General features: G+C 41.2%; 1 protein-coding gene across 7 annotated transcripts; it reads left to right on the top strand.

Annotated features, from left to right (window-relative positions):
* The first annotated feature begins 273 nt into the window (after nucleotides 1-273).
* abtb1 (ankyrin repeat and BTB (POZ) domain containing 1) lies at nucleotides 274-14,285 on the top strand. 7 transcript variants are annotated; one of them, XM_063883372.1, is made up of 15 exons: nucleotides 2,891-3,319; nucleotides 3,420-3,485; nucleotides 3,556-3,711; nucleotides 3,882-3,957; nucleotides 8,831-8,893; nucleotides 8,975-9,030; nucleotides 9,155-9,299; nucleotides 9,466-9,625; nucleotides 9,711-9,756; nucleotides 10,192-10,308; nucleotides 10,392-10,504; nucleotides 11,512-11,610; nucleotides 11,707-11,874; nucleotides 12,296-12,496; nucleotides 13,221-14,285. In XM_063883372.1, exons 4-15 carry the CDS (start codon nucleotides 3,944-3,946, stop codon nucleotides 13,425-13,427), a joined length of 1,389 nt encoding a protein of 462 aa, XP_063739442.1. In that variant the 5' UTR covers nucleotides 2,891-3,319; nucleotides 3,420-3,485; nucleotides 3,556-3,711; nucleotides 3,882-3,943; the 3' UTR covers nucleotides 13,428-14,285. The 7 variants fall into 7 exon arrangements, with proteins under 7 accessions (XP_063739426.1, XP_063739442.1, XP_063739434.1 ...); XM_063883364.1 differs by having other exon boundaries at nucleotides 3,873-3,957; XM_063883388.1 differs by lacking the exon at nucleotides 3,882-3,957.
* Nucleotides 14,286-19,935: the final 5,650 nt, after the last annotated feature.

Genomic DNA, 19,935 nt, shown 5'->3' with positions numbered 1-19,935 from the left:
ATTCAAGTGACCGGCGTAAACTCGGATTTCCCGCGCTCTATATGAAACGTATTTAAATGATACGCCTGCGGTAGTAAATATATTTTTTTAACTAATTGAAAGCTTATATTGAGACGTTTAAAAATTCATGTACTCTCACATATTATAATAATACAGCGTTACATAACTTTTTAAGGAAATAATAGAGAATAATAAACGCCTTCAGTCTTATGGATTGTTAGTTTACAGGTTTTTTGTACAACAAGTGAAGTAGACAAGCTTTAGTCACGTGACTCCCGGACTACTTCCACCAAAACACGGAGGAGGAACCCTGCAGATTGTCAACAACTGTGCAAGAGAATTGACACCAATCAAACTTTAACAACGTCGAGCAAACCCTGAAGCTACACCGAACCGTCGCTATCCTGTCCTGCAGACAGGCCGTCTCAATGCATTACAGAGGACCGAAAACACCGCGGCGATCATGGATGTGTCCGACCTGTTTAGTAGTTGCAAAAAGGGCGACATTTTTAGAGTCAGGTAAACAAGTGCTCAGCTTGGATGTTTTTGGTTCTGTGTTATGGCTGCATTTATATTCTGTTGTCCTAATTGCTGCCTTACAAAACAAAAGCCTTTATGTATATATGGCCTGCACTCCACGTCTTGCAGGTAAACTCTAAGCTGACTGCGTTGTTATTGCAAAGTAATACATGTTAACATCGACGTAAACACGGAAGGGTTACTAACATTAGCTCTTGGTGAGCCAGCTGGTAACTTTAGCTGTTGTGGAAGTTTGAAAACCACTAGTATAATTTGTTGATACAGCGTAGTTGACATACCATCTGTCAGTGTTGGATGGCCTATTTACCAGACATGTATAGATGCTGTCTAGCACCACATCTTAAATGTTGAATGTTATGGGACATATTCTCTGCTTTGGGGCATTCAAATATATCCAAATAACTAACTTATTTATGGTAATGTGTAATGTTATGTTGCTGCAGGGCGTCCCATTAGAACTGGGAAATGTACAACATTTATGATATTCAACTCCAAATCTAAAACTGTACATCACTTAGCCACACCTTGCATAGACATGATGTCAGTTAAGGATGGGCACAGAAAGATCTGCATTCTTTTCAATTAATTCTTTTATGCATTTCGTTAGAAACAAATAAAGTTAAATAATGCTGATTCACAAGCAATTCAATGTATAACCATATCCCCTTTGAACCTAAATTGATAGTTGGCTACTTCTCTTATTTAACTTCATTTCTAACAGAAAAAAACTCTCTTTCCTGATTTCTTAGTAAGGACACTGTTCTGCTCCCGCTTCAGTGTGTGTGTGACGTCCTGCTACGTCAGCTCGGCAGACAGCTAACAGTTTTCCCAAGTCGTAATAAAGATCGAACAGCTTGTATTCTTTCCAAAGTTTACTTCGGAAGCACTGTACAACTGAACAGACAAAAGAATACATGTTTCAGTATTTCAATCATTACAGACGTTGTTTAAGAACAATAGTTACATTGCCTGTTAAAACGTATAACAAATGCGTTAGCTTATGGCTAACTTATATGGGAAATTGCCTTGTGATGCTAGCGGTTAGCATTTACGACCCAATACACATTTCAAAATAACTTGGATTAATTAACAAAGGGTTTCATTACTGTCGAGATACTATATGAGTCCATACTTACAGGCAAGCGTGTTTTCTGGCCAACATAAGTCAAGAGAGAAAAATATGCGACCGCTCATCTCACCATGCATTATCTACGACGGAGTATTAGGGCCACATATGAAGAAAAAAATATATTTTTGCCGTGACGAGATTAAAGTCGACACGGCGACTTTAAAGTCGACATGTTGACTTTAAAGTCGACACGGCGACTTTAAAGTCAACATGTCGACATTAAACTCGAAATGTCGAGAATATAGTTGAAATTAGTTGGGAGACATAGCAACCGCTCCCACAGGTCCTGCACTGAATCCGAAATGGCTTGTGTAGATTATTTGGTGAAATTATACTTCCGAATTGGATTTAACAATAAAGAGATCCTCGCTGTTTTAGCGCAGAACCACAGTGTGGTGATTAGTGTAAGAACCATGCGTGACTCAAACTGCACCTGTGGAGCGGTTGCTTTCTCTCTGAATAGTTTTCAGTGTCAATTGACATAAAATCGAGATTATTCTCGACATGTCGAGATTAAAGTCGACATAATATTTCAACTTTATTCTCGACATTTCGAGTTTAATGTCGACATGTCGACTTTAAAGTCGCCGTGTCGACTTTAATCTCGTCACGGCAAAAATATTTTTTTTCTTCATATGTGGCCCTAATACTCCGTCGTAATTATCGGACTACGGCAAGATACAACATAAACATTATTTTACAAGTCACCGCTAGAGGTCGCTAATTCCCCAGATAAACATCGGAACATCACACTCCCCGCTTGTTATAATGTATTATAACACTATTCGATGCGAACTTTAGAGTCTTCGCTTTGGGAATGGCGTTCACCACCACTCCGACATGCCATTCATTCCGCTTGACCTGTGCATCCTTGAGCAGCACGACATCTCCTTCACTCAAGTTTGGCTTGTCCACGTGCCACTTTCTCCTTGGTTGGAGTGACACCAGGTATTTTTGACGCCAGCGTTTCCAGAATGTGTCAGCCAACGCCTGTACTTGCTTCCACTGCTTGCTGTATAGGTCCATAAGGTCGTACTCTCCCGTGGGTGGCAGCACTGGGTCGATTTTCTGTGTTAGCAGCATGGCAGGTGTGAGGACTGTGGGCATGTCTGGATCGGATGACACTGGAACAAGGGGTCTAGCGTCCATAATGGCCATGACTTCAGACATGAGTGTGACCAAAACTTCATGAGACAGATGAGCAGTGTTTGTCTTTAAAAGCAGTGCATCCAGTATCCTACGGGCGAAACCTATCATCCGTTCCCACACTCCACCCATATGGGAGGAGTGCGGAGGGTTAAAGGTCCAGGTGCTGCTTTGGTCTTGAAGGTAAGTAGTCAGTTCATGGTCATCAGATTTGATCTGAAGTTCCTTGCATGCCCCTATGAAGTTTGTTCCCTGGTCAGAACGGAAGAGGCGGACAGGGCCACGAACAGCTGTGAATCTCCTTAGTGCATTAACAAAGCTTGAGGACAGAGACTCGAGCACTTCGATATGCACAGCTCTTGGTGACCATGCAAGTAAAGATGACAGCCCAGCGTTTATTCTCTGCAATGCCACCTCGCGTGCGTCTTGTGCTTATGGTCCATGGACCAAACACATCAACACCGACATTTGTGAATGGAGGGCCTGGCTCGAGTCGTTCAGCAGGTAGGTTTGACATTTTTTATTCTTCCATTCTACCTCTCAGCTTATTACAGGTCACACATTTGCGAATGATGCTTGACACCAGTCTCTTTACTCCAATTAGCCACAGTCCAGCAGAGCGAACAGCGCCCTCTGTCAGATGTCTTCCCTGATGAGCGACCTTTTCATGGTAATGTCTCGCCAATAAGGTTGCTACGTGGGTTTTTTTGGGGACAATGATTGGGTGTTTCTCTTCCCAGGGTAAGTCAGCCAAAGGAATGCGTCCTCCAACTCTTAGCAGGCCGTCTGAGTCCACAATTGGATTCAGTTTCCTCAGAGGACTTGACTTTGGGACGACTTCACCTCTGGAAAGGCATTTCATCTCCTCTGCAAACGCATCATGTTGAGCATTTCTGGTGATTATTAGTTTTGCTTGTGTCAACTCATCCGTATTGCTGCTTGAGCCCTTTGTGCAGGACCTTGCCTTGTGTATGAGCTTGGCAGCGGTCTGTGTAGAATATGACTTTGTGGATGTCTGTCTCAAGTTCTTCTGTAATTAAGTCTGCCATTTCAACAGCCAAGACAGCAGCACAAAGTTCGAGCCGTGGAACAGTGTGTGGGGGATGAGGAGCCAGCTTTGACTTGCCCATGACAAATCCAATGTGAGTGTGTCCTTTTTCATCTGTTGCTTTAAGATTGGCCACTGCTGATATGGCCATAGTGGAAGCGTCAGAGAAGACACAGAGTTCTCTGTGTTTTGTGGAGCTCAAAGAAACAGGCACATAGGGTCTTTCGATCTGAAGCTGCTCAAGCTCACAGAGTGAGTTCGTCCACATTCTCCACTGTTCCTCTTTCATCGCTGGCAGGGGAGCATCCCATTCAGCTTGTTCGGTAGACAGCTCCCTGACTAAGGCCTTCCCTTGAATTGTGACAGGTGCCACATAGCCCAGGGGGTCGTAAAGCCCATTGGCTGTAGACAGGATTCCCCTTCTAGTAAATGGCTTCTTCTCTCTGGATACACGGAAGGTGAATGTGTCTTGACTGCAAGCTCCAGGCGAGTCCCAAACTGCGCTGTAGTGGCAAGAGGTCTGCAGTTAGCTCCACCAAGTTTTTGGCCCGCTCCTCAGTGGGGAAGGCATCCATCAAAGGCAAGGCTGTTAGAGGCTATTTTGTGTAGCTTAATGCTTGACTCTGCTAACCTTTCTTTTGTGCTTTTCAGGATGGCAATGGCCATTTCGTCAGTGGGGAATGAGGAAAGTCCATCATCAACATAGAAGTTTCTCATGACAAACTGTCTAGCTTCCTTTTCTCCATGCATAGCTGCTCTTCTCAGGCCAGAGATGGCTACCGCGGGGGATGGAGAGTTGCCAAAGACATGTACTTTCATGCGGTAGGCCTACTCAGTGATGCGTTTGTTTGGGTTGTTATCTTCAAACCACAAAAATTATAGAAAGTTGCGATGCTCTTCCTGGACAATGAAGCAGTAGAACATCTGCTGCACATCCGCAGTTACCGCTACAGGCTCTCTACGGAAGCGCATTAGGACCCCCAGTAAGGTATTGTTCATGTCAGGCCCACTGAGAAGAACATCATTGAGGGAGGTGCCTTTGTGCTTCGCACTGGAATCAAACACTACCCGTATCTGATCCTTTTTCCGTGGGTGGTAAACACCGAATATTGGTAGGTACCAGCATTCTTGTTGTGGCCTCAGTGCTGGGGCAGGCTCTGCTTGGTCTGCATCAAACATTGCTTGCATGAAGTTGAAGAAATGTTCTTTCATGCCCTGTTTCTTCTCCAACATGCGGCGGAGGGAGGCGAGGCGGTTGACAGCATGTTGTCTGTTGTGCGGCAGACGCGGCCTGTTTGGCCTGAATGGCAGCGGTGCTACCCAGCAGTTTGCTTCATTCATGTAGACTTCCTTATCCATGAGATCAAGGAACAACTCATCTTCGATGGACAGGCCAAGCTGGTCGTTGCGCTGTGTTCTCTGAAACGCATTTCTGCCCAGGCTGTCTGCTTCATTGGCTGCATGAGACACACATGGAGAGGTGTGGGGTGGCACAGAGCTGTCAATTTTCTCTTTGACCATTAAGCTGCTGGTGCATGGGCTGAGGATGGAGAGGCGCCCGCTCATCAGCACACTGGTTCTGAAGACACTGGCAGTGGTGGTTTTGTGTACTCTTCCCAGACACACATCTCCGATTATCACCCATCCAAGGTCGAGTCGCTGGGCAAACGGCGCATTGTGTGGCCCATTACGTTGTTCCCGCACTTTTTGCACCTGGATTAAATCTCTCCCAAGGAGAAGAAGGATGGGCGCGTCTGGGTCCAGGACTGGGATTTTGTCTGCCAAGTGCTTGAGGTGAGGATGATGCCTGGCTACCTCTGGGGATGGTATTTCAGACCTGTTGTCTGGCAGCATGTCGCACTCAATCAGAGTAGGCAAGGGAATGTGGATGTTGCCGTCTAATGACCCCACCATGAAGTTGCTTGTGCGCCGCCCGGCTGTATCCAACACTCCTGAGCATGTCTTCAAAGTGTATCGCGTTCCAGCGCCTTCAATTCTGAAATGCTCAAAGAATTCTGATCTGCCCAGGGACTTGTTGCTCTTCTCATCAAGAACAATGTAGGTCTTCATGGCTAGGTCTCTTTGGCCTGCAGGATATACACTAATGCGAGACAGATTTTGGAGCATGATTTTGACGTCTTCACACTCCCACAGATTTCCGTGCATTTGGAAGTCACAGACGGAATGGCTTCCAGCGGCTGCCGCTCCCCGCTGTGATCCACAGTACTCACGTAGACATCAGTTTTCCATGGGGCAGGCCCTGGATGTAGCGCTGATGGGTGTTTGTCGCTGTTGCACTCCTGGCACAACACAGGCCTCCCACAGTCCTAAGCAACATGAGTGGACGATGCACAGCACTTGAAACAGAAGTGTTTTTCCTTCAGATACGCTTTCCTTTCTTCCAGAGTTTTGTTTCTGAAGCTACGACATTTTCTCAATGGATGAGGCTTGTTATGTAGTGGACACTGTTTGTCGGGGTCATCGTGTTTCCTGACTGCTGTGGTGTTGACGCCGCCACTTGTTGGGATTTCAGTCCTTCTCACAGCAACTCATGTTCTCGCGTGATGACTGGATGGCTGGAAAACACTCTTCTCTGTCTTTGTTGTATACCATGCTCCTGTTATGCTGGCGAAGCTGGGAAAGTTGACAAAAACTGAGAAAGGAGGATATGGCACTCTGTGTTGATCTTTGTAATGTGATCCTACAGTAATCCACCTCTCTTGTAGGTTGGACAGGAGTTTCTGTACTATTGGGCTCACTCCACGGGAGGTGCTGAGGTACGAGAGACCAGGTAAGTATCCATCTGCCCTGGCTGCTTCGAGTTCCATGAGAATGTCTCCCAGTTCTCTTATCTTGTGGTTTTCTTTTGCAGAGATTTTGGGAAAATCTCAGAAGAGCGTTTTCAATCACTTCCGGTGATAAACGTCCTCCAGTCTTTGCCATAACATCCTGAGGCCTGCAGGTGGATTGTGAATGTGTACGCCTCTGATCCTTTTAGCTTGCTCAGATGACGAAGGCCCAAGCCACTTGCACAGCAGATCAAGTTCCTCTCTGGCAGAGAGTTTTAGGTCATCAGTATCTGTTCACTTCACCGCTGTCCATGTTTGAAGATAGAATCGGAGGATGAAACCCTCTTTATTGGTCACATACATGCACACAGCAGAGCACACACAGTGAAATTGGTCCTCTGCATTTAACCCATCCTAGTACTAGGAGCAGTGGGCAGCTATTGTGCAGCGCCCGGGGAGCAATGGGAGGGGGGAGATTGGAGGTGTCCGGTACCTTGCTCAAGGGCACCACAGCAGGGCCTAGGAGGTGAATGTGAGGTGTCTGTGGCCCTGCATCTGATGGTGAGACTGTGACTGCATTACTATATTGGCTACATTAACACTCTGATAGGAACGGTGACCTGGGTATGTAATAGGAATCTGCATTGCAGCATTTTCATTATGTATTTCAACTGGAGTCCGAGGCACTATGTTAATTTTAATTGAGTTTGACGTTCATATTTATTTTCTTCTTCAGCAGCTGCCTCTAGGATTTCAGCTTCGCGTTAGCAGCCGCCACCGCCTTTGCTACTTGTGCAGGCTAGCATTTAGAATGGCTTGTTGTTTAATTAGCTCTGCCTCTTGTCTAGCGAATGCAAGCTCCGCACGTGCAGCTTCTGCTTTAGCCCGCGCTTTCAGTGCCATAGAGTTAGCTACAGATTGTCTGCTGGTTCTTGAGCAGTTGGATATTTGTGATCTTGTTTCTAATCCATCAAAATCCTCTTCTTCTCTTCTTTGTGTCATGGTGATTGTTATAGTAGTATAGATGTTTTTTTCTTACTTGCAGATCGAACCAACGCTGGCCGTTGGAAGAGCTGCCTTTTTACTGTTCTGCTCCCGCTTCAGTGTGTGTGTGACGCCCTGCTACGTCAGCTCGGCAGATAGCTAACAGTTTTCCCAAGTCGTAATAAAGATCGAACAGCTTGTATTCTTTCCAAAGTTTACTTAGGAAGCACCGTAAAACTGAACAGACAAAATAATACATGTTTCAGTATTTCAATCATTACAGACGTTGTTTAAGAACAATAGTTACATTGCCTGTTAAAACGTATAACAACAAATGCGTTAGCTTATGGCTAACTTATATGGGAAATTGCCTTGTGATGCTAGCGGTTAGCATTTACGACCAATACACATTTCAAAATAACTTGGATTAATTAACGAAGGGTTTCATTACTGTCGAGATACTATATGAGTCCATACTTACAGGCAAACGTGTTTTCTAACCAACATAAGTCAAGAGAGAAAAATATGCGACCGCTCACCTCACCATGCATTATCGGACTATGGCAAGATACGACATAAACATTATTTTACAAGTCACCACTAGAGGTCGCTAATTCCCCAGATAAACATCAGAACATCACAGATACAGTTAACTAAACACCAACAAAATGTGGAGACTGAAGTTCCAAAAACAAACTATGTGATGTTAAATCTCTCCACCTGCTGCTCACAAGCTCTTAATTGGCATTATTTTAAAGCTTCACCATGCAACAACACCTTTTACATATATGTTTAAACAGTAAATGAGCAATATCTTTCATATTCTAATCTAATCAGAGCCACAGAACATTAAACGGTCCCTCCTTATTCCGTGACGGATTTGTATTTACAGACTGCAATCTCCTGCTAATTATTAGCACAATACCGAGCTTATCTATACATCATTTCCAAACAAAGCGGATGAATAAAACCAGCATAGAATAAAAAATGAAATTTCAAAGTGGTCATCAAAAAGTGCAGCTTTTTTACCAAATGTAAGTGTATGCGGCCATGTGAACAATGCCTCTCACTCATTTTTTCCACCTTGCATTTAGCTCCAGTGTGATGCACCTTTTTTACTTAATCTGGAAATGTTTGACATACACTGTAGTCAGACTCTGGTCACTGTTAGCACTTATTTATTTTCTCTTTCAGATATCTTGTTGAACAAAGAGACGTGGACCTCAATGTGAGAGATAAATGGGACAGCAGCCCTTTGTAAGTACAATTTAGGGAGGTAGTATATTTACACACAATCATTACACCAACAACTTTACAAGTGGACACTTTGCTCTTCAGGTATTATGCTTGTCTCTGTGGCCATGATGAGCTGGTCCAGTACCTGTTGGCTAGTGGTAAGGTTCATTATGTAAAGCAAACCAAGTAAAAGCAGCGTTTCTTTATAGTGTGAATTATAATCACACTGAAATATATGTTGTTTGGTATAATCAGTTTTATTCTTCTTTGCCTTGCTTTCAGGTGCTAGGTGTGAAGCCAACACGTTTGATGGCGAGAGGTGTTTGTATAGCTGTCTGAATGAATCAGTGCCACGCCTGCTCAAAGACTATAAGTGTATCACTGTGCGCGCCATGCAGAGGGATGATTATAACTACTTCCTGCATATGTAAGTTTGCCATTCATTTAAAAGAAATGTATGAAGCGTATCATTCTCCTCAGCTGTTTTAGTAACTTTGAGTTAAAAGAAATAAGAAAAAACAAGAAGAATAAACTGCAAAGTACCTTTTGTAAAGTTTGTTTAAAATCAAACTGTTTATGTGTTTTCTTTCCAGGTTACTGGAGCAGGGTCTACACAGCGATGTCAAGTTCCTGGTTCATGGACAAATATTTACAGCCCACCGATGTGTTCTCAGCGCTCGCTCAGAGTACTTCACTGATATGTTTGAGACCAAATGGAAAGGGAAGAACCTGATCACACTCAAACATCCGTTGGTAGGTAGAATTATGTATTCTTGTTTCTAATGTACAAATTGCAGGTATATCTTGTGTATCTACATCTGTATGGTTTTGATTTCAGGTGAACCCTTCAGCTTTCGGAGCGATCCTGCAGTATTCCTACACTGGTGAGCTTCAAATATTTTTGCCTTCTACATTGGTCACAGTATTAAGATTTAGCAATACAAATGGAGTGTTAGTTACGAGTATCATTCTGGAATATTAGAAGCCAAAAAACTATATTTTACCTTCATGATATATATTTTTTTAAAATCTATTTTTTACCATACATTTAGCTTTGAATTGATTACTATTATAACATGTAATTTAAACTTCCCGATTTTTTTTTTTTAGATGTTATTGAATGTTAATTCAAGGTACCTTTAAATGATATTGTAGGCTAAGCATTGTGTTAAGTCTGCATTAGGACAATATTCAGTGGCCCATACAACATTGAAAAAGTTATTTACGACTGTAATTCTTCCAAAAATGACTTTAATGTAGGTGATCAGGGAGATCAAGAGTCAAAATATTTTCATTCATTCTCTTTCATAATGTTACAGGACGAATGGATATTGATATAAGCCTTGTGGAGGACTGCAGGCGACTCGCTAAACAGTGTAAAATGGAAGTCTTTATTGAGGAGCTGGAAAATAAATGCAAGCAGCTGTATGAATTTGGTAAGACAGTTCTCTTGGTTCAGGTTTTTAGTAATGGTTTTACAAATGTGATGTCTGACGTTTTTTCTTTCCTCATACTGCAGTGTCCAACAAGCCAGGAATCTGTGTTAAGGTTCTCACCCTGGAGCCTCACATCTCTCAGCTTCAGGAGGAGATGGCTCAGTTAGCAGACTGTGCACTTCCCATTGAACTAAGAGTAAGGATACTATGGCAAAAAAAATCATAGCTGCTACTATAAAAACTTGAGATATTTTAATGGGATAAAGGATCTGAGTCATTGGACTTCTGGATTGTAAGTTCAGAGATCAGAGAATAAAGTTAAGTGGAGTATCTTGTTTACACCAAACAGCGTCAGATAATCAACAAAGGCAAGGCACGTTTCTGATATAGCCCCTTCAACACAAGGCAATTCAAAGTGCTTTACAAAAATGAAAGACATTAAGAAATAATGCAGCGGAAACACATCATAAAATTGCATTTAAAAAGCAAGTATAATAAAATAAACATAAAACAAGTTAACAAATAAAATGCAGTTACAGTGCAGTTTAAGACTTGAAGGGTTAAATTAAAAGCCGTGTTAAAAGGAAAAGTCTTCAGCCTGGATTTAAAATGAGTACAGGTTTCAGCGGACCTGCAGGTTTCTACTAGTTTGTTCTTAATATTTGGAGCGTAACTGTGATGCCCCTGTGGGTTTATCTGGAGAGGGTGTGGCTGTGGGATGTCTAACTTTGATTGCAGTAACTCAGGGCACCTGGGCCCGGTGCCCTGTAGCTACTTAAAGTCTCCCTGCCACACTAACTCTCTGCTCTGCTCCTCTCTGCTCTTTCCCGCAGGCACCAGGTTTTGGTTTGGTATACTGTTACTTTAGTTGTTCTACTTTGTACATCTCAACACCCTCACACATACACGTCCATGCAACCCTCACCCTGCACTTACACAACTGATACCACTGACGTCCACACCTCATCCTTTACTTATTTGTGCACTTCTTTAATTTGACTTACTTTAATAAAAATATCTTTTGTTACCATTGACACGGTGTGTCTCTCCTTTGTTGTGGCCTTTTTGAGCCAGGTCAAACAGTAACAAAATGAATTGTTTACCAAGAAAAAGGAATTCCCATGATCCCAGGCTACTTCATGCCATCTGTACTTAATAAGCCTATTTGGACTTTGTCTTTATCCTGTTGAATCTCTCGCCCAGGTTGGATTTGGTGAACTTCCCTTTAACGGAGTCGACAGCTTCCCTACTTATCCTGACTTCTGCTTCAGGGTTGATGGTTTCGACTTCCTATGTCATAAGGTACAACAACAAAGCTCACAATAACATTCCTGAGGTGTATTACAGAACGCCTGTCATCTAGATGAATATTAAAGTTTTTATTGTGTGTGTCTCCAGGCATTTTTCTGCGGACGTAGTGATTACTTTAAAGCCTTGCTGGAGGACCACTTCAGTGAGGGAGAGCAGCTGCAGTCCCAGCCCAGCACTCCAGTCATCACTTTACACAATATTTCCCATGAAATATTCATCCACGTCATGTTTTACATCTACACTGATAACACAGAGGTTAGTGCACAATTTATGTCTGATATTATTTTGTGGAATTGATTATTAAGGATGCAAACTTATAATTCAGTGAGAAAATTGCTTGTGAGTGCACCAGACAAGGAGTCATAAGAAAAGACAAGCAAAGGAAGGAATCACATCCAGTTCATGGCTATCACACTACCTCTTTAATTTCATATTAAATCCGTACTATATTTAACCATTTTTATATTAACAATGGATCATATTGTTGACATGTAAGTGACAGTGGTCACTCACAGGGATGAAACCACTCTGAATGCTAATGCAGCTCCATGTCTGCTGGATGTATAACTAAGCAACTAAATGCTAACAGGTTTCCCATAACACCTTAAAAGGGGCTTCAATGTTATGTTTATAGTTGCTTCCATGGTTAATGTTTAAATTGACTGTCCATTTCTAGTTAATTACAGAGGATGTTTTTGATGTGCTGTGCGTGGCTGACATGTATCTGCTGCCGGGGCTGAAGCGTCTTTGTGGGAAGACCCTCGCTAAGACTATTTGTGAAGACAACGTTCTGTACATGTGGAAGATGGCAAAACTTTTCCGTCTCTCTCGGCTGGAAGATCAGTGCACCGAGTTCATGGCCAAAATCATTGAGCGGGTAGGTGTCTGTTTCCCCATGTTGAGACTGTAAAGGGGCTTTATTTTGGCTGTATAACAAGAGTGTGTGTGATGTCACACAGGTTGCTCAAGAGCGACACCACATGTCTTTATGTTGAATATGAAGCTTGAGCCAGCAGATGTTCACATTAGTTTAACATGAAGACTGAAGGCGGGGGAAAAAATGTACCGCTCCTGGCCAAGAATATTTTGGCCACTAACCAACCATAAAACCACATTTTTAAAATTTTACATTTTGTTATGGTTCAAATTAAACATGTAAATTAATGAGCCTTAGTGGTGCTGTTAGGCAGACCTCTGGACCGCTCATGCTAGTTGTTCCAATTGTTTCCAGTCTTTATGCGGAGCTAACTTAGTTCTAGCTTTTGCCTTATACTAAGCAGACAGAGATGAGAGCTCTGTCAACCTTCTCATCCAACTCATAGCAAATACCATGCTGAACCATATCTTTGAATTACTCCCATGAAGTTAACTGGCTTCTGAAGGACAACAAAAAGTAATGTTCTATGGTTTCAGAGGACTGTCTCTACTGGGACTTTTGGCATATGGGTGTATATAGATGTAGAAGGCACATGGGCGTTTTGACTATTCACGAACAATTGATACCTGCAAGCTAAGGTTGATGTTCTGGATGTTCTGGTCAGTCAGGCTCAGTGCCCACCTCATAATGAATTCCCACCTGTCTTACCTGTCACCTCTGCCAGCTGGTGGAGCAGGAAGAGTTTGCAGAAATCATCAAAGAGGATGCTGCATCAGTGGAGGACCGACATGAGACTGACTCCATCCCCCTTGTGGATGAAATCTGTTTCCACATCGCCAGCAATGTGCAGACTTACAGCGCAATCGAGGAGGCTAATCAGAGACTGGAAGCCTTGGAGGAGCTGCTCACCAGCATCAATATTGAATGTTGAGGGGTTCTAGTTTGTGGCTGCCGCAGAGCTGGAAGTTTTAAGTTTTACGGTGGATGCTTTGGGCATATGGGGGTGCAAACATCTGTAGAAAGAGAAAAGATAGGTCTTTGAGTTTGTAAGTTTCATTTTATTTACAGTATATTGTACAGAATATATATTTTTCGAGAGATGTTCTGGTGCATATTCAGCTAAAGCTCAAATAATTCTTTGAGTGATACATATAAAAAGATACAGTAGATGGTGAAAAGTAGCACGTTCTGCAGGATGTGTGCAATATATTTACATGAAAATATCTTTCAATAACCAATGCATGGATTCAGCAGGTGCTCAAATTTAGACTACCTTGTTATTTAAGCAATTTTAAAATGTACTTTGGCTCCAACAAACCAGCGCTTATGAAGAACTTTATGAAATGTTATGTTTGTTCACTTCATATATCCAGAAACACTTTTTAAATTCGAAATCTTTATTTCAAGTTTTATGATGTATTTCATGTGCAGAAGCATGAATTTTAGATTGAAAAGCTTAACGTAACTGCACTATTCAGTTAGTTAAAATACTCCAGTGTGACACTTATTCCTATATTTATTGCCCTGACATTTTCCTGCCATTTGTTTAAGCATTCATTTGAAAGGAAATTCCCCTGCTGTTTGTATGATAGCATACCTCTCTCTCCCAGAGTGTGCTCAAGAAAAACAAAACAAACAAAACTGTAGAGTCCACCATCAGCACAGGGACATTTGAAGGATTTGTTGTTTGTTTCAAAATGGTAACTTCCATTACTAAGTCCCTATGCTTTTATACAAAATTGATAAAAACTGCTTTTGGATTTGGCAATTAAAGGTAGCATTGGAAGAACCAGTAGTGTCGTATTCGTTGTGATTTTGAGGTGTGTCATCTGGATTTCATGAAATGCATTCTGTTGTACATATTATAATTCATCTCTTTTTTTGTATTGTAAGTCTGTAGGTCGGTCTGATACTTTGGACAAGAGTGACATTTCTCAACAACATGGAAAGAATCCGCACAACATGTTGTACAGAGATCCATGCCTCTAACAGGATGATCCCTTTATTCAGCGCCATCATGTGGTTACAATTAATTTTGTCAAACCCTTTTATTGCTCAATTTAACTAATGACTTCAACTGGCATTAGATAACACTTCAGCTGCACTGTTATCACTACATTTTAATACCCCCTATTTAGCGATAATACTATATTAAAATGTCATACATTACAGCCAACTGTAGTTAAGCAGATAGGACAACAGTTTTTCTACGTACAATATACTTCATATCATATATGAATGAGGAATTTTACAATATTGCCAATCATTGTTCATTTTTATTTACACACCAACTTTTACTTTTGGGTGACCGCTGAATGAGGTAATAGTGAAAATACTATGCAGTTCAACCAAGTTGCAACATGCTAAAATAAGATGAAGAACACAGGGAAACTATACACCTGCTTACCATCGCATGTTAGCTTAATGATGTTAGCATTTAGCTCAAAGTTTACAAAGCTGTAGGCATGGTTATATATACTTTTTTCTTCTTTTATGTCAGAAAACAACTATTTGTTATGAACCAATATATCGTAAGTGGAGTAGTGTCTACCTCTGTTTACACGGCTTTCTTGAGGCTACTCTCCGTTTCGGCTAGTTTTTCCCAAGCTAAACACTGTTCACGGTGCTAGCAGGGAGTTAAGAATCCCAGCAACATACAATCCAAAAAGCCAGTCGTGTTAATCACAAAACATCTTCTATGAATGTATATTTAAGATCACGTTTAGGAAGGCACCTAAAGATGGCGCCATTTCTCGTCTTATTATCCTTGAGGTTGTTGTGAGTTGCCTCAGAAATAAGCCTCCTCATGCCTTGTGAGAAACTAATGAATCCATCACCTGTTCTGAATGGGGCTTTTTAACAGTGATTACAGTCCATTTTTCAAAACAGTGATTTATCACAAGTCCATAAAGCTGGGGAAAAGGGCAGTAAATAAGGTGCAATTACATGTTTGCAGGGATAGAATGTTGTTCGCCTGTGCACTAGCCCAATGGTTTAACAAAAACAAAGCATCCTGATGGGCTCCATCACCCTTGTTTCAAAGACTTGGACGGGAATACACATCTGTACGTAACTTTAATGGACCCCTGAGGTTCAGAACGGTTGGTGAGCTCAAATCCCAACAGGGGAGAAGAGCTTCCTTTAAAAGACATTAAAAGGCAGTTCAACTGAATCACTAATGCCATCTGTAAAAAAAAAAAAAAACCTTTGGCTTCCAGCCCAGTATCTTGAGGGCTTACATGTTTAATAAGACAAGAATAAACAACACAATTACTTATTACCGCAGCAAGCCTCCTTTGCAAATGTTTTAATGGTTGTTGCTAAGCACCTCCAAGGAGTTTTAGTCTTGGGTGGGAAAGTCCAGTTTATTAGGTTTCTGACTGACACTGCTGGGTCAAACGGCTATTTATGCAGTGTACAGGAGGAACATATATATTTCTCGTGGCTTTATTCAATTTCCATGGAAACTGTCTCTACAAGTTGATTAACCGTTTCTATGATAACAGCTTGGTGCCTCAGTTTGTTCCCATTTAACATCTCCACATCCCTACAGGGGCCCCAAGTCTGTGTAGTTTACAATGAAGCTTGGATATAGTAGCATGACTTTGACTATAAACCGGCAGTTTTTTTAGTCATAGTTAGTGGAATTGCAACTACTGGACATTAGTTCTTACAAAATGTTGGTCATTCATGATCCCCTGAGGATGAAGAATGAAAACTTCCCTTGATTTTAACTCTGGCAATACCCTTAGGCTGAAATATATGGTTTTCTTGAAATATATTAAATTCCATGAATTGTGTTTTTACATTCAGAGTTCCTAGAATAACTTTGATAATTCCCTGATTATCCTCATGTGCCACCAGAAGGCCGAATTCTTAAGGTATCAACTCAACATTGAACAAACATTCATGGTTGCCAGAGGATGAATAAGTGAAATGTCCGAACAACTATTGAAGTCATTGTGGTACACACAATCCTGTCCTCTTCCGGATGGTTGGTAATTACTGACATTTCATTCTTCTAAACTTATGATCTTGTTTTCCACGACTTGATTGCACTACTCCTTTGTTGTCAGTTAGCATGACTAAGACCTAAATCTTGTGGTCAGTTTTTTCTTGGCACAGTGCCAAAAACATTATTTGCAGCCTCTCAAGCAGTTAATCAGATTGTCCCTTGTTCCTTTGCCCTGTCTAACACTATTTTCCTGAATAGTTAACACTGGAGCCCCTGTAATACCTGATACACATCTAACATTACTGGCAGACAATGTTTTATTATTAATTCTTTATTCTCAGCTAAACTGGAATGTGACCATGCTGACATAATTGTCTGTTTTGATGTCACACACCAGACAATTCTAAAAGTGGTTCAAATAAACATTCCCTTTTATATTATTTATACTGTCATTTGAATATCCTATAACTGCAGGGACACTGGCAGTGACTTACTAAAAAAAATAGAGTCAAAACTCCTATCTCCGTTGTGTGTCGTCTGCATTCTCTATCTTTGCATGGGAAAAAAATCCAAAACATCCTAATAAGAGTATGTAATCTCCTGGCTCTTGAGCTAAGTCACTGTGTGACTCATTGAGACTTCACTGTCACTCTTGTCTCCTTATACGGGAATCTGCAAGAGCAAAAATATTCCAGTCTATTGTAGAAACCTTTTTTTTCTACCTTTTCCTTTAAACTTCTAACATTAAAGGTTATACTATGTCTGGATCTGGTTTGACTCCTGAATGTGCAGAATAACACTCACATATGGTTCTGCTGTTTGTTTTTATTTCCTTTCTTCCCTTATTGTTTTTAATCATCCATTCAAACTTGTTGAACTCTTGAATAGGTTTTGCTGTGTCATTGAAAGTTATATTTCAAGCGCTATGTGGAGGACATTTGACATACATACAAAACATGCAGGGCTGAGTCACTCATACCATCTGTCTGACTTCCTTCCTGGAACAAACATGCTCATCTCATCCATGACATTTTTCTATATGTGGCTCATATGTAGGATTATTTACATTTGCAGCAGATGGAGAACTTCACATGTGGTCCAGCATTAACTCAATAACAAATAACGAAACTAAGATGTGATTGTAATATTAATTAAACTATTTTATGTTAAATCGTTATTCCGTTTTATGCTGCGTACTTCTACCACACTGGTTTTCAGATATTTATAGTGTTGTTGTTACTCTATTTAGTAAAGTCTATTGCCTTTATTTATTCGCTAAAGTTGCTAGTTTTGTTTTTACAGCATTTGCAAGAGAAGTATAGAGATATTTTACTTAAGCGTAGGAATACAAAAAAAACTAAATCGAACACAGAACTGTGCTAACTTGTCCCTGAGTATTGTTATGTCCTCCCAGGAAACAGAAGACATAACTCATAGCGGCTGTCACCGTCAATATCCTAATTTGCTAGTAGTTGGGGATTACCACTTGAGAGATAGAGAGAGAGATAGAGCGAGAGAGAGTCGTAAACCCATACTTAGCCAGAGACTGACCTGAACAGCTCTAGCCCATTTTCCAAATCCCCACTCCATCCTATACCCTACTTTTACATTTCTGTGGTTAAAGTTAAACATATAAAAAAAGTACTGTATGACACACACAACATATTCACCTAGATACTGTATTGTATTGCATTGCACTGTGAATGTCCGTCCGTGTTTGGCACCACAGAAAGGCTGCTCTAACATTTCAATTGACAGACTTAGAGACGTAAGACATGTGCAAGTGTTGTGTCCAGCCAGCCATTATGTAACAAATGGCCCAGCAACAACACGCCGGCTATATTGAATGATAGGTTCCCGCCAACAAGATCTCTTTAAAGGATTGCCATGAAATGAGAGAGGCTAAGCAGACAGTCCCTCTCCCCCACATTTCCACATACAGTACATGTCATGCATATACCAGCCTGAAGATACCTATACATTTAATAAATACAAATTCAAGCTTCAAACTTATCAACCTGGTATTCTGATTATCTCCCTACTCTTTGTGGAGGCTCCTCTTAGAAATGTGTGACAATCAGATGCTTACACTTAACATAGCCACGGTAATATGGGATTAAGCCTTACATGCTCACTTGACGTATTAGCAGCCGGGACACAGACAAGCAGGGGAGCAGTGGTCTTATTAGTCAGCTTTGTGAATGACGATGGACTCTCTAAGAAAGCTGAGTAAATATATCTGGCCAATGCGTTTGCTAATAACACCAACAATGCATCCTGCGGCATTAGGGCATTTTTTCCATGGTTTATTTTTCCAATGTGTGTCCCAGTGTTAATTTATCCTTTGTCATATGTCTATCTTTTTTGTTTGTTGCTGTAAAGTGAAATGTTATGCTCCATTAAAGGTGAGTCACAAGGTTGCCAGAAGAGATCACAGTCAGCTCTGCGGAAAGATACAAACAGCGTCTGCATGTGAGGCAGGATTACACTGTGACCATGTGACTGGTGTGCCCTTAGCTGGACCTCTAACAAAAGACAAGCTAAATCTATCCTGGACAACAACCACCGGCCTAAAACCCATTCAAATTGAAACAATCAGTGGACCTCAATGAATCAATGCATCAAGCTGCTGCAAGGGTGACAAAGCAGAAACTTAGAGTGTGAGGTTCTCTGCAACAAGTTGACTTTACTTTTGCACAAAGTATTACTTGCTGAAGGGATTTATATTATCAGATATTTGTGCAAAAACAGCAATTTAGCTACATTCTCTAATTCGGGGACAAAATCGTTGGTCACATCAAAGTTTCTATTTTGCACTTTAAGAAAATAAACGTATACCTACAATGCAATCAGAAATGGAGAAAAACAACCAAAGCATGATAATAGCAGAATCAGTCACAGTAATGTTGAATTAGACAAGTCTACTATCAGATTCCAACATAACATTTCCCAGCTGGCATTCTCATCAGTCAACAATAATGTCCTTTTTTTATCATTAATCGCACTAGAGTTTCAAAAGTTGACATTTGGAAACATTTCATGATATTTTCAGTTTATTTAAGCTGAGTCACAGAGCAGTGAGGTGACGCAGTAAAGATGCAGTACATGATTGGAGCTTTGCAGATATACGTAGCTTGGGACAAGATGCATGGTCTCCAAACATGATTATGGCCTTATGAGCATTGTAAAAACGGCCATGTTTCAAGCATGATTCTATCATAATGATTAGGATGTTCCCTCTGTGGACTGGCCGACTATTGTAACTTGATACTAGTCAGATAAAACTTTCTCTCCCTGCAGTTGTTCAGCTACTTTAGATTCAAGGTTGGTCTTTGTCACAGTTACAAACCGTGAGCGTCCAAACTAGAATTTTTTTTCTCTTTCCTGTTTCCTGGCCATTTCGGCCCCTGCACCAGAAAGCAGTTGTCCTGCTGACAGAGCTTTTGTTCTCTGTGGGGAGAAACCATCACCGAAACTCAAGGGG

Source organism: Eleginops maclovinus, chromosome 1 (genome assembly GCF_036324505.1).
Source record: "Eleginops maclovinus isolate JMC-PN-2008 ecotype Puerto Natales chromosome 1, JC_Emac_rtc_rv5, whole genome shotgun sequence".
Classification (NCBI taxonomy): domain Eukaryota; kingdom Metazoa; phylum Chordata; class Actinopteri; order Perciformes; family Eleginopidae; genus Eleginops; species Eleginops maclovinus.
This window is presented reverse-complemented; position numbering and strand designations above follow the sequence as displayed.

Excerpts from the sequence above, each read along its gene's own strand:
- abtb1 (XM_063883348.1), top strand. The coding sequence starts at position 4,579 with ATGACAAACTGTCTAGCTTCCTTTTCTCCATGCATAGCTGCTCTTCTC. Across the intron at positions 8,894-8,974 it reads AAATGGGACAGCAGCCCTTT|GTATTATGCTTGTCTCTGTG; the intron begins GTAAGTACAATT and ends TTTGCTCTTCAG. Across the intron at positions 9,300-9,465 it reads TATAACTACTTCCTGCATAT|GTTACTGGAGCAGGGTCTAC; the intron begins GTAAGTTTGCCA and ends TTTTCTTTCCAG.